Source organism: Perognathus longimembris, chromosome 1, assembly GCF_023159225.1.
Source record: "Perognathus longimembris pacificus isolate PPM17 chromosome 1, ASM2315922v1, whole genome shotgun sequence".
Taxonomy (NCBI): Eukaryota; Metazoa; Chordata; class Mammalia; order Rodentia; family Heteromyidae; genus Perognathus; species Perognathus longimembris.
Window position 1 is genome coordinate 71,812,472 of NC_063161.1, and position 14,160 is coordinate 71,826,631.

At 52.5% G+C, this 14,160-nt stretch overlaps 1 protein-coding gene across 12 annotated transcripts in view; it reads left to right on the forward strand.

Annotated features, from left to right (window-relative positions):
- Cux1 (cut like homeobox 1) overlaps window positions 1–14,160 on the forward strand; it is a 248,132-nt gene that overhangs the window by 220,135 nt on the left and 13,837 nt on the right. For 10 of the 12 annotated variants that reach the window (XM_048368674.1, XM_048368665.1, XM_048368693.1 and 7 more), the window contains 2 exons: window positions 1,682–1,946; window positions 5,115–13,651. The exons of the other annotated variants lie outside the window; for them this stretch is intronic. In XM_048368674.1, coding sequence (XP_048224631.1) covers window positions 1,682–1,946; window positions 5,115–5,865 — 1,016 coding nt within the window. In that variant the 3' untranslated portion in view covers window positions 5,866–13,651. Of the gene's footprint in view, window positions 1–1,681; window positions 1,947–5,114; window positions 13,652–14,160 lie in introns of those variants that run through there. 12 annotated transcript variants of the gene reach the window in all.

Below are 14,160 nucleotides of genomic sequence, written 5' to 3' on the forward strand. Positions count from 1 at the left end.
AGAGTTTCAACACTCACTCAGACAATAACATCAAAGTGTCCCTTGCCTTCTCAGGAGACATGCTGCTTCTGTGTGCTGGCCTCCTCCAGCCCCTAAGCAGTCCTGTCCTGCCATTCTTCAGGGCAGAGGACAGGCCTAATGTCACCTTTCCTGCTGGGCCTCCCAGGGCTCCACAGGGTTCACCCAGCTCCTACTGCTTTTCACATAGGCTCTGGGCGCCATCTTGTGTTCCAAAGAGTTACTGCCTCCATGGGCCCTGGCTTTCTGCCATCCCAGCGCCTCAGAGTGGCTGTGAGGCTGTCTACTTGGGTGTCCTTCACTAGGCTGTCCCCTGCCCCAGCATGTGACCGAGCAGGCACTCCGCCAGGCTTCCCCTCGGTGCCTGGAGTCACTGCCCACTCCCAGCCTTCATTCAGGCCATGTGCCTTCATTTTGTCTCAGATTTTCCTTCTGGGTTGTTCCCTAGGCACAGCATGCAATAGCAAGGGAGCACAGTAACCCTCAGCAAGCGCCCCTCGCTTCCTCCAGTGCTAAGGATTAGACAAACAGCTGGCCATAAGATGTGCTGTGAGCTCTTTGTTCTCTGGGATGTGTCTGCCCGCAGTCTGGCCTGGACTGAGAGTCCCAAACCAGGTCCTGGCCGAACGGTTCATTCCTACACTGTGAACATCCGCTCCTCCCCGAAGCCTCAGCTTCGTCCACAAGCTCTCGTCCCATTCCTCCCTAGCCTGCCTTCTGCCACCCAAACTACCCAGGTTATCTGAGGCTTATGTACAGACCCAGTGCTACATGCTTACACATACACCAACATGCGCTAGCACTCACTTCCTATACTTCAGCCGGCCACAAATGGCACCAACTATGGTGCCCGTTCTCCCCTGCATTTGCCTGAGTGCCAGCGCCACTCAGGTGCAGCTCTCTAGCCTGCAAGCAGGAGGGCCAGGGTGGAGTGGGCAGTGCACAGTCCTCGGCCTGGTCACTTACAGGCCGAGGTTTCCTCATGGGTTACCTGGGGTAACAGCTGGGGGTAAACCGGCACTGCTAACATAGCCATACTTGCCAGAATTGGTAAAGAGGGGCCAGGTGTGCTCATTGGTAGAGCACTTGCCTGGCCCAGGCGGGGCCCTTGCCCTGCTTCCCAGCATGGCAGGAAAAGAAAATAAAGAACTGAAAAGAGGGGCTAGGAATGTGGCTTAGTGGTAGAGTGCTTGCCAAGCATGCATGAGGTCCTGGGTTCAATTCCTCAGCACCACATACACAGAAAAAAATAAATAAGAAGAAAGAAAGAACTGAAACAAATTTCACTCCACAGTCCAAACTCAGTCCCCTGGGAAGATGAGCATGAACCCCTCCCTCGCTAGAGTGGAGGGGGAGTTTTTCTGGATTTTGACTTTGTGTCAAAATGTAGCCCAGGCTGGGCCTTGAACTCTGGATCCTCCCACCTCAGCCTGCTACACGCTTCTTCCACACTCTACCCATGGTTCTGTCCTCTTCCACCTCCCACCAATCCATGTCCTTCTCAGTGCTCTCTCCCAGGAAGCCTCCTCAGGGCCCTGTGTGGCACTGGTGTGTGGGCCAGAGCCACTGCAGAGCCAGGGCAGGGCCATGAGGTGCCCCTCGGGGAGCCAGGGCACCAGGCTGCCCACACAGCAAGCCCTGACCTCACTGCCTCTCCCCACAGCCTACATGAAACGACGGCACAGCTCCATCAGTGACAGCCAGCCCTGCGAGCCCCCCGCCGTGGGCATTGACTACAGCCAGGGCGCCAGCCCCCAGCCTCAGCACCAGCTCAAGAAACCCCGTGTGGTGCTGGCCCCCGAAGAGAAGGAAGCTCTGAAGAGAGCCTATCAGCAGAAGCCATACCCGTCACCAAAAACCATCGAGGAACTAGCCACCCAGCTCAACTTGAAGACCAGCACCGTCATCAACTGGTTCCACAACTACAGGTGCGCCCCCCACACTTCGCCCCAAGCACAGCCACCTCACAGCCGCCCCCCACCCACCACATCACAGCACTGTGGACCTGGCCCCTGACCAGTGTTCTAGGAGTTTTGTTTTTTTGTGTCAGTCCTGGGGCTTGAACTCAGGACCCGGGCTCTGTCCCTGAGCTTTCTGTGCTCAACACTAGAACTCTACCACTTAAGCCACAGGCTCTACTTCCAGCTTTTTGCTGGTTAATTGGCCATAAGAGTCTCACAAACTGGCTTCAAACCATGATCCTCAGACCTCAGACTCAAGAGTAGCTAAGATTACTGGCGTGAACCACCAGCTATGTGCTGATGCAAGGTTTTGAGCTGAGGGAACGGTGCTTGCACTCTCTTACTTGAGCCATGCCCCAGCCCTTTGTGTTTTAGTTTTTCAGGTGAGACCAAAATTCTCCAGTCTCCACATTCATATGGCATTTACAGGCATGTGCCACCAACCTGGCTTGCTTTTCTGTTGTTGTTGTCCTTTTTGTGCCAGTCCTGGGGCTTGAACTCTGGCCTGAGCACTATCCCTGAGCTTTTTACTCAAGGCTAGTACTCTACTGATAGAGCCAAAGCTCTGCTTCTGGCTTTTTGACAATTAACTAGAGAATCTCATGGCCGGACTTTCCTGCCCCTGCTGGCTTCAAATTGTGAAGCTCAGATCTCAGCCTCCTAAGTAGCTAGGATGACAGGCGTGAGCCCCCAGCGCCTGGCAACTGAGCTCATCCCTCATTTCCTACTCTGTCCACAGAGTAGGGAAAAAAATGAAGGGAAGGCAAGAGAAGAGCAATGTGACTCCTCCAGCCAGGCCTCAGGGAGGACCTGTCACCTCTAGTCACCTCTAGACACTCAGTCCTTAGACTGAGTGTTGCGGTGAGGTCCTGTGCCCGGCACTATGCATTCTCAGTCCCAGGGGCTGCTGGAGGCACCCCAGCCTGCTTCCTCACCCTTCCCAGGGGCTGCCCTTGTCTCACTGGCCCCTGGCAGCCAGTCATGCCTGTGGAGCTGCCTCTGGTGCACTTAGCACAAATTCAATGTCCACCCTTGGCAGACAGCGAGGGAGGGGAGGAGGAGCAGCAGGACCTGCACTTGGGCATTAAATGAGTTAAATTCTTAAAGGAGAAAGCAAGGAAATGTGTAGGCAAGGGCAATCCATGTTATTTTCCCCGTGCCCCTGGAGCCCTCAAGGAGTAGGACCTGAAGTCCATTTTTGCACCCATTGAAAAAAAGAAAGAAGGGCTGGGAATATGGCCTAGTGGCAAGAAAGCTTGCCTTGTATACATGAAGCCCTGGGTTCAATTCCCCAGCACCACATATATAGAAAATGGCCAGAAGTGGCGCTGTGGCTCAAGTGGCAGAGTGCTAGCCTTGAGCAAAAGGAAGCCAGAGATAGTGCTCAGGCCCTGAGTTCAAGGCCCAGGACTGGCAAAAAAGAAAAAAAAGAAAGAAAACAGAGCCAGGCACTGGAAGCTCATGCCAGTAATCCCAGCTACTCAGGCTGAGATCTGAGGATAGTTTCAAAGCCAGACCAGACAGAAAAGTCTGTGAGACTTTTATCTCCAATTAACCAACAAAATGCTAGAAATAGGGGTAGCTCAAATGGTAGAGCACTAGTCTAGTGAAAATGCCAAGCAAGGAAAAAAGGCCCTGCGTTCAAGTCCCATTACCAGTGCAAAAATAGGTAAATAAAAAATAAAAGCACAGTGAAATCAGCCATGGTGCTAAGAAGCCAGTCAGGTGCATTACACCTATAATCTCAGCTGTGATCTCAGAAGATGGAGTGTGGAAGACCTTAGTTTCAGACAGTGAGACTATGTCAGAAAACAAAGTGGGGCACGGTGGTAGTCCCTGCTACTCAGAAAGCAGAAGTAGGAGGCTCCAGGCTGAGGCCAGCTGCAGCCAAGTTAGCCCAAGACCCTATCTGAAAAACAAACTAAACGAGAAAGGACTGTGTGTGGTTCAACTATATTTTATGTCCAGTCAGCATGTCATTTCGTCTTCTCTCTGCAAGGAATATACTGGGCTCCACCTTTTTCAGATGAGAGAACTAAGGTTCAAAAGGCCACAGTGACCTGCCCAAGTTGGACAGCTAGGGAGTAGCAAAGCTGACTTCAAACCTAGGTTTTCCTAATGACCTGGGCTATCCCACCAAACCTTTTCCCCTCTACCCTGCCACCTCCCACTGGGAGGGGTTGGGACTGGGTGTACTAGCCACCCAAGGACCACCCTCCCAGCCCAGCCAGCCATTGGCTATTGGAGGCTCCATTTCTCAGGCCCCCAGCATCACCTCGGGAAGGATGTCATTACCCCTGGAACCTTATGGGACATCTCAGGTCCCGACCTCAGGATGAGGTTCCCAGGCTCTCCCTGCAGGAAGCTGCTAACTAGGAAAGAGGCCAGCAAGGCCCCAGGTGCCATGTCCTGGCCTCACTCCTCCCAACTCTGCCAGCAGCACAGGAAGGGCCCCTGAGCTCTCCCGGAGGAGAGAGGCTATTGTGCCCAGTTCCAAAGGCCTCATGACCCTGGGCCTGGTGCTCAATTGCCCAGCAGCAGACATTTGTAATTTTCAGCCCTGAGGAAGGAACACCTAAACCACAGCTGGCCCCACAGTGCTGGGAGGGTGAAGGGGGAGGAGCCCCTTCATGGGGCTACTGTGGGTTCTGGGGCCCTGGGCCAGCCAGTGCTTTTCTAAACCGCAGGACATCTCCCACTGGAGGCTGGAGTAAAGCTTGCTTACACAGCACCAGTGGTAACCCTAGCTCCTTAGGAGGCTGAGATCTGAGGGTTGTGGTTCAAAGTCAGCTGGGGCAGGAAAGTCTGTGGAAAGTCTTACTTGCAAGTAAACCACCCAAAAATCCAGGGGTGGCTGTGCTGTGGTTCAAGCGGTTGAGCACCAGCCTTGAGCCCAAAAGCGCAGGGACAGCGCCTGGTCCCTGAGTTCAAGCTGCCGTCCTGGAGCCTGTGCGGATCCCATCTTCCCGCTACCGTGGGAATTAATGCTGGACATTGACCACACTGGAGACGCAGGGGCTGCCAGGAGGTTCCCTGCCACCCCCCCCCCCCCCCCGCGCCCCTGTGAGTCCGCATGCCGTGGGGCAGTCGCTCACCTCGTGCCTCGCTCCTCACACCTGTCCGGTCGCCCCGCAGGTCTCGGATCCGCAGAGAACTGTTCATCGAGGAGATCCAGGCCGGGAGCCAGGGCCAGGCCGGCGCCAGCGACTCGCCGTCGGCCCGCAGCGGCCGCACCGCACCCGGCTCGGAGGGCGACAGCTGCGACGGCGTGGAGGCCGCGGACGCCGAGGAGCCGGGCGGCCCCACCGCCACCGCCGCCGCCGCCGCCGCCGCCACCACCACCACCACCACCACCGCCAAGTCTCAGGGAGGGCCGGCCGAGGCCGAGGCCGAGCGCGGGCCGGAGGAGGCGCCGCGGCCCGCCGAGCCCTCGGGGACCCCGGGCACGGAGGACGCCGACGACGCAGGCCGGCCGCGGCCGCCGCCGCCCCCCGAGGGCCCCACCGAGGGCCCCGCGCCCTGCCCCGCCGCGCCAGCCACCGCCCGGGAGGACGCCGCTACCTCAGCCGCCGCGCCCGCCGCGGGCCCCGGCGCCGCCGAGAGCAGTTCCGCCTTGCCAAGCACCAGCGCGCCCGCCGCCACCGTCCCCGCCACGGCCGCCGCCGCCACCACCGCCTCCGCCACCGCCACCACGGCCGCCGCCGCCACCGCCACCGCACGCAGGCCCAGCTCGCTGCAAAGCCTTTTCGGCCTGCCTGACGCCGCGGGCGCCCGGGACTCACGGGACAACCCGGTGCGCAAGAAGAAGGCCGCCAACTTGAACAGCATCATCCACCGCCTGGAGAAGGCCGCCAGCCGCGAGGAGCCCATCGAATGGGAGTTCTGAGCGCCCCGGCCAGGTCGAGCAGATCGCGGGCCCGGCCCGGCCAGGCCCGGCCAAGGAAGGCCACCCGAGCCCAGCCGAGGCCTGGACGCGTTGCGCACTTACCGCCCTGCGGGCCACAGGGCAAAATCGCCATAGGCCAAGGTGCATATAGAAAACAAAGGAGCATTAAGCCCAATCTATGTCGTGTTTTCAAGGAAGAAAACGGAAATGTGTAGTCAAGCTTTTTTGTACCCTCAAGTGTTTTTTTTATTGCCCTAAGTGATTTCCACAGGTTCTGGAATAACTCTTTACAGCTTTGCCTTGCGCCCTTCTCTTCGTGTGGGCTTAAAAAGAGAAAAAAAAAATCAAACCCACATATTAAAAGGGGGCTTTTTATCTGCCATCTAATGGCTTCAGAGCGATAATACACTATTATCTTCTTAAACCAGGAAAAGGGGGGGGGGATTTTTCAGAAAAAAAAATTTAAAAAAGAAAGCTTTTGTAGCTGCCCAGTTGCCACTAAGAGATTGCACAGTCAGGCCGACTCTAAACACATTAGTTTGGATTCCTAAATATTTTCAAGAAAAGAATCTTCTCGTTTGAAACTTTGAATTGAAATAAAACACATTGACTCCACATATTTTTTAACAGAAAAAAAAAAAAAGACAAGTCACATCAGGAAAGTATCTGATTTCGTGGTAGCTGACGTAGTGTTTTCTTGTACGTGAATAGACTCCTGACGTAGTACACATTGATCCATAGCTTTAACTAACTCTGGGCTTTTGCCGGCCAGAGTTTGTTTAATACGCTCCATTCTAGGCCAAATCAGGACAAAAAGAAAAGATCCGAATCTAGGTATTTTATAATCTGCTTTTTAACCTCTAACCGGAGAGCACGTTGATCAGACCTCATATATAGGAGGTTTAGGAGACAAGTTGGAACTGTAGCGTGAACCCATTCATTTTGTTTAATTTATGGTGTCTACGTCTATGTGTGTCCTGTCCCAGCTTTGCAAGAAAGGGTAGGCTGGCTAGGTTGCAGCCGGCAGTGGGGGGTGGGGGCATCTTTCTTTGGCACATGGAAGGCACCTCCTTTGATACCACTCTCCGGAGTGTCTGATGGACCAGCGCCCCCCCCCCCCAAGCACCCTGGGCCACGAATGCGCAGTCTTTCTCCTCTTCCCACCACAAGCACTGAGGACCTGTCACATTCGTGGGAAGAGCTCTTCCATGCAGGAGCAGGACGGGGGCAACCTGGGCTCTCTGCTCCCACCCCTGTAGAAACCACCCAGACACACCAAAACGTTGATGCTCTTTGCTTCCAACCCAGACCACTGGCCCTTCCTTCAGTTCTCCTCTTGGGAAGTTCTTTTTATGCACAGTTTAGAGCAGTCCAAGTATAAATCAACAAAGTAAGAAAAAAAAAGTCTAACTTGTCTCTGATTCCTCCCGTTGTCTATGTGTATATGCGTGAGTTCAGAGGTGGATGGGAGCGTGCGTGCGTGTGTGCGTGTGTGCAATTTTCTACGTCCGTGTATTTTCTTAAGTACCTGTGCACACATAGAGTGCAGTACTGCCACCTTTTTCAATAAGCTGGTTTATCAGTTACGGCTTCTACAAGTTTGCTAATTTAGACTCCTTTAATTGCCATATCTTTAAACTAACAATAGATGATTTCGGTATATATATATTTTTTTTGCTTATTTATAGGTGCTGTATTTTATTATCTGATTGTTAGGAAGGGATGGAAGGGGCAAATACTCTTTAGAGGGATAGACTGCCGGCAGTATTGGGTATAATTTTCAAGATGTAGCTGTCATACTGTATATTACTGATTGAAAGCTTTTGACCGTATTGTGTATCATGGAAACCTTTGTCTTAGGTCAACATCTTTGGATGACATTTTAATGGTGCATTCATTATTTCTTAAGTTTAATTAATATTACTTTGTTCTTTTTTGTTTCGGATTGGGGGTGGGAGGGAGTTGTGATTTTAATGTCTGCTCCGCGGTCACACCGTGCGTTGGTTAGTACTCACTTACCTTGTAGGACTCAGACTGTAAAGTCCGAAAGCACATTTCTTTGCATGCTTTAGAATTTATGTATTTCATTTACAGTCTTTAAACCTACAACTGCAGCACTTAAGAGTTTTCACATATCTTAAAGAGTCTCTACACTAAAGACAATGTCTTTTCATGAATAAGAAGTTTCCAGAAGGCTCTACGAGGCTGGGACGCAGGCCCTTTGTCTTTGGTTGTGGATATCCACACTTGCAGTCTGGCTCAGTGGGAAGAGAATTCAGGACGGAGGGGGCTGAGAGGAAATAGATTTAGATCTGGCTGGAGGCAGGGGCTGAGAGTGAGGTTACACCCAGAGACCCCAAAACAGAGAGGCAGAGCGGATGGGACAGTGGGGTCCCCTCCCCAAAACCTCAAGGGGACATTGCCACCTATATAACGCATCTCTAAAGACATAACTTCCATCACCGTGAGAGCAGGTGGTAACAATAGGCTTCACTGTTGCTTAGCCAAGGGATTAAATCGGAGGAAGTAGAGAAGTTTAGATTTGTCCAGTCCTCATGGCTAAATGGTAACAGTCTAAAACAGCCATGTTAGTATTTAGTCATGGGCAGATGGAAGGGGAGGGAAGTGCTTCTTACATTTGAACTCAGTCACTGTACATTTCCACTCTTGCCCTTCCCGCCAGACTTCCATCTGGATGCTTGATGCAATCAGTTGGTTAGATTTTTCTTACAGCTCTGGGTATGTATTTGTTCCTCTGTTATCGTGTTTTTTTTCCATTGAGATCCTAACCTTGTGATTTTGGGTTGAGCTAACACTCTGTTTTACTTCTAAGAGCTGCCACAGGATAACACAGAAACCTGTGCCCAGGCCCCTCAGTCTGAGTCTTAAGGGTTCATCTTTCATCTTGATAAGCAATATTCAAGTGCCTTGAACAGCGCCCCCTCGTGGTGACCTCCACTGGCTGGCTGGTGAGCCCAGCCAAGCTCCCGCAGGCAGCCAGCCCTCCTTCCTCTTTATGCCCTGTTGGCTTAAAAAGCTAATTTGTACCTCTCCCCAGAGGAAACGGTTCCCTATAAAACACTAACACTTAATTATAAGCTCCATTATACCATTTTAAATGGCTTCTTTTTTGTTAATTGGAGACAGCATTCATAACTTCAGACTTCTGCCACTACTTGGCTAGCTTGGTGGAGGCCTAAAAGTCCCTGTTCCTGTCCTGCCTAAGTTCCCTTGTGCTATCTAGTGGCTGGCATGGGGGTTCTGTCTCAGATCCACTGCTTCCCCCAGGCCCGGATCCCTGTTCACTTGTGTGTCAGGATGTCTGACTGTCTATCCATTTCCACTAGACTTGTCACTAGAAAGGAGAGTCATGGCCAAGAGCTAGCTAAGCTGCCTGAGATGGCTTAGGGTCCGGCCCCTTGGGGCAAGATCAGGGTCAGGCCCCCAGGATGCAGGTTTGAGAGAGATGTACAGGAAATTCCACTCTCCAACCACACTGCTCTGTGGGGTGGGGATGGTAAACCTCAGCTCTCAGCCTGTCCTCTAGGACAGGGCCTGGAACCTCCAAAGCACAGTGTCTTTCTCCCCTCCCCGCCCCCCCCCACCCCGCAGCCTCTTGTCTGTGTCTCCTTCCCCACTTAGAAACTGCCCCATGTGATGCAGGCAGCCTGGTCTGCTGTCATCTAGACACAGGGAGCAATGGGGCTTTGTCTCAGGCCTGGGATCGGGGCCGTCAGACTGGATTTCTTTGTTCCTTTAGAGGAAAGTCTGAGCGCTGAGCCTTCTGGGCAATGTTTTCTGTTCCTATGGATGTTCCAACAGATCTTGCTGGAAAATGGCAGGGGTGTGTGCACATGCCCCTCTGAGGTTAGCACCGGGTGACCTGGTGGTGACCCGAGTAGAAATGGGCCAGGAGCAGCTGTGCTAGGAGCTGCAGCACTGCAGACATGGTGGGCCCTCCTTAAGGTCCTTGGAGCGGCAAATGTCCCTGTCCCCCCTCATCTGTCTTCACACTCTTTATTGTCCCTGTCTACCTCACCCATGCTCCCACCTGGTAAGGCAAGTGGACTGGGGATGCACGGCTGCCTGTCCACCAGGCCAGCTTTGGTGAGAACATGAGGATGGGCAGCTGCGCGGTGCGGGGTCAGTGGATTTGCTGCTCCCACAGCTGCGCCCTGTGCGGGAGTGGTCGCCAAGGCCTCACTCTCTATGCTTCCTGAACAGCTGTCGGGATCCATCCCGGCCGCCGTTGTCCTGGGCTGCCCTCACCATGGCCCCCCACAGCACCCTCGCCTCCTGTGGCATGATTCTGCTTTCTCCCATGTGACCTTCAAACATCTCAGGCATAGGAAAGGGCTAGGGCTTGCTTCTGTGGCCTGAATACCTTGACCTCCCCAAATAGAATACTTGTAACTTGCCTGTTATCCCAGTTTCTTGGGAGGCAGAATTAGAGGATTGTGGTCTGAGGCTAGCCCTAGGCAGAAATGTAAGATGATAAAGCAGAACAGCTGGGGGCATGGCTCTAGTGATAGAGCACCTGCCTATCAAGCAGAGGCCCCTGAATTCAAATCCCAGTACTAACAAAAAAGAAAAATACAAAGGAAGTTGTAGTTTTCCATTCCGTGCTGAGGAAAAGCAGTCCCCAGGCTGCTACTGTAGGTTAGGCCTCCACTGTGGAGGCCGAAGTCTCCCAATGGGGATTGGGAGCCAGGATTGTGTGGTTTTGTGGTCAGGCATTCAGTCGCCAGGACAAGGCTTTGGCCAGGTGGCCAGGTAGTGGCCTGGGACTCCCCCAGGAACTGGCTCCTCCCCCCAGGGCCTGGCCAGCACTGTGCCAACGGCCCACAGAATGGTCCAGCTTGACTATTATTTTCACTCAGCAGATTTGCCTTTCTGTAGATGAAATCTACCAGGATAAAAAGGAAAGTAAATTCCTCAACAAAGTTCCAGAAAGATCTCATGTTTTAAAAAACCTGAGAGATGGGCTGAAAGCCAAGGCCAAGACCCTGAGGGTCAGTCTGGATGGAAATAAGGCCTCTAGGCATCCAGCAGACCCTAAAGCCAGCCTGGGCATTCGAGTTCTGGTGGCTGGAAAGCTGTTTCTTCTGGATCTGTCCCCACCCCCCTTCATGCCTTGCCCACTCCACCGGCTCTGCCACTCCCTTCCAAAGATCCCCGCCCTCAGGGCAGCCTCACTTTTCATTTGGGGATGAAATGACATTTAGCTTTAACAAGACATTTCCAAAGCACCTGGTCTCTTCCAAAATGCTAACTTTAAAAGTTAAGCGTGGTAGGGAAAGAATTGTGTGGGGGAGGAGAGGTTCAAAGAAAAGAAAAAGCTGATGAGAGAAAGACATTTGGCTGTGTGTGTCCCTCCCCATCCGACCCCTGTGCGTCAACTTTGAAACCACCTTTGAGTTGCTTTGCATGGGTCTGTTTTCTTCGTGGTGTTAAGAAGTAGTCTGCGTCACTGTAATTTCTGTACTGTTGTGGCTTTAATTTCTGCTATGTATCACGCTTTCTGCGATCAGAAAGAAAAGGTGCCTTAAACCTCGATGTCACAGCTCTGACACAAGCACATTGCGCAAGTGTGGGAACTTTTCGTTGGCAAAGCAAGATATACCCTCAGCCAGATGTGTCCGTGCCCTGGGCTGCTTCCGATTCATACTGCTCCCGCATACTCCTTCCCTTTTGCTTTTTTCTTCCTTTCCTTTTTCTTTCTTTCTTTTTTTTTTTTTTTTGAGTTGGCTTTAAACAGCACTTAAATATAAGATGGCTATGTGTAAAAGTTCTGTGCAATGAAATCATGTTTCTTCGTTTTGCAAAGACGACGAATTGCACACCAAATGAACTCGAAGCTTTAGACCAGGGCTATTCAGGTTGTGGATGAGTTTATATTCACTGTAGATCTGTGTTCATGAAACCGAAGGGCAAATAAATCCTTCTCCCAGCTCCCCTTCCCCAGCCAGGATCCCAGCCTGGGGTTCAGCCACTGAGCCACCCCCCAAGTGTCAGATTATAGCCGTCCCTCCTGCCACTCCCCCGCCCCTGTTGAGATGGCCTACTGCTGACCTGCCAGTGTGCGCAAAAGATGACTGGAAAGTGTTTCCTTAAGAAAAGAATACTTTCTATCCATCGTCTTCTATTTATTATTAAGGTTACCCATTTGAGCGCCATCAGGAGTGTGTTTTGTGTCGTGATTGCTTTCACTATCACCCCAGTGACCACAGTCTGCACACCCCCCTGGGAATCCGGGGGCGGGGGGGGGGGCAGGCACAGAAACAAGCCTGTCTCCCCCAGTAGCCACCCGAAGACATCCCACACATCCGAAAGTGTTTTGAATGAGAGAATTGAACAAAAGCATAAAAAATAAAAGCTTACTGGTGCCAGGAGCAGCCAAGGAAAGTGTGGGGGAGCCGTGTCCAGGTCCCCAAAGCCTCCTAGAGCCTCTCGAGACTTCTGGGTTCATGAAGGTTCTTTGGTGCACCCTGACGAGAGGGTCGTGGCACTGCCGCCATTGTCCCCTGTGTGCTGGAGGAGTTTCCCTTGGCGTCTGCGTCGCTGGGGCGGGGGTCCTTGTCATTCCTGCATTCAGAGTGGGCTGCAACCTCGTGGAAGGGTGTGGGGTCATCGCAGGGAGCCCCTTCCCCCCAGGGTGGTTGACTTGGGGGTACAGTGAAGCAAGGTCTGCCAGCAAGACATTCAGACGTGCTAACCAGGGGTGAGGGTGCTGGGGTCAGTTCTAGCCCTGGAGCCACCTCGCTGGAGGGTCCTGCAGAAGTGGCCCAAGACAGGGCCTCGGGCCCCCCATTCATTCCTTCCATGCCATGGCTCTGAAATTATTGGGGTTCCCAATTTTATCTCTTTGGGGGGGAGATGCCCTATCCTCCTTGGATATTCCTTTTTCTCTACAATTAGTCTATGCACCTCTCTCTGTCTCTCTCACCATTTTCTGCCTCTTTCCTTGCAAAGACAAGCATCTCATGACCCACCCTCTGAGACTGCCACAGGAAAATGCTGTGCATTTTGGAGACATGAGAATTAATTCGACTGTTGAGCGTTTTGAAAGTAGCTTGTTATAAACGTGGGGGGCGGGGAGCCCCTTTCCCGTGGAATAGGAGACCTAGCTCTGCCTTTTGTGCAATAACTACTTCCAGTGCAAGCGGGTGGCCCACGCTCCTGCCCAGACTACTAACCACAGCACAAGACACGTGTCCCCGGGCGGCCTCGGCCCACGGCCCCTCCACGCCCTGCCCTCCCAGCACATGGTGGGGGGTCGACGTTTTAGCAGTATTTTATATTTTCTGTAACGCACTAAGTCTTAGATGTTTCAAAAGCTTGTTTGTTAATACAATCACAGAGATTTTTTTTTGTTCCTTAATTCTCACAAAAGACCCAATTGACCAAAAAGAAAAAAAAAAAGAGAAAAGAAAAATAAGAAAAATAACAAAATGAAAACAAAACAACAAAAAAAGCATCTTTTTTTTTTTTTTTTGTACAAATAGCTTTGAGAAGCCTCTTGTGTCTCGGTGGTCCATCGCTGATTTCTGGCTATTTGTTTTTCCTGGAAGTATCAAAGTGGATGTGGCTGGCGTGGGGGTGGAGAGGCACCCGTCCGCTCCTGGGCGTCGTCCCTTCTGTCTGGTTAGCCATATGTCTGTCCTCTTAACACTGTACAACGGTCCTTCTATGACATAGAAAAGCAATACCACTGAGATGCACCCTGTATTAGTCACTAGCACCCTAGGTGTGATCATTGAAGTAAATATCTTTTATACAAACACAACACTGTGTCAGCTGTTTTTATTAAAGTGATCCGGCGACAAGCACTCTGACCTTGAGGCTCACACTCAAGGCCAACTTCTGTGCATCCCGCCCAGTGACTTAGGGGCACATGGGCACCCCCCCACACACACACTTGTGGGAGCGCCTCACATAGTGGGAACACAGCCAGGCAATCTGAGCATCATGGCTCTGGCCTGTGGCCTGGCCTCACCCACTCAGGGAAGGTCTTGCCTTGGCCCTGGCACTGATACAAAGAAGGACAGGCCACCGGCACTGGTTAGCCCTGGCTAACAAGGAGGAGAGGGTGGCTTGTGGGTTTCTACAGTCAGGGTCCTTTCTATCCTGCTGGCACAGGGTGGGGGTGGGGAAGGCTTTGCAGAGATGGCTGCGAGGCTGGCCCCTCATCATCTGGGGTGTTTTGTATTGACTGGCTAGCCTGGCGATCACTTGCGTTTTGGTTTGGACATTTAAGATGGAAGCCATATGGTCCATGAGCACCCCTCCCCCCGC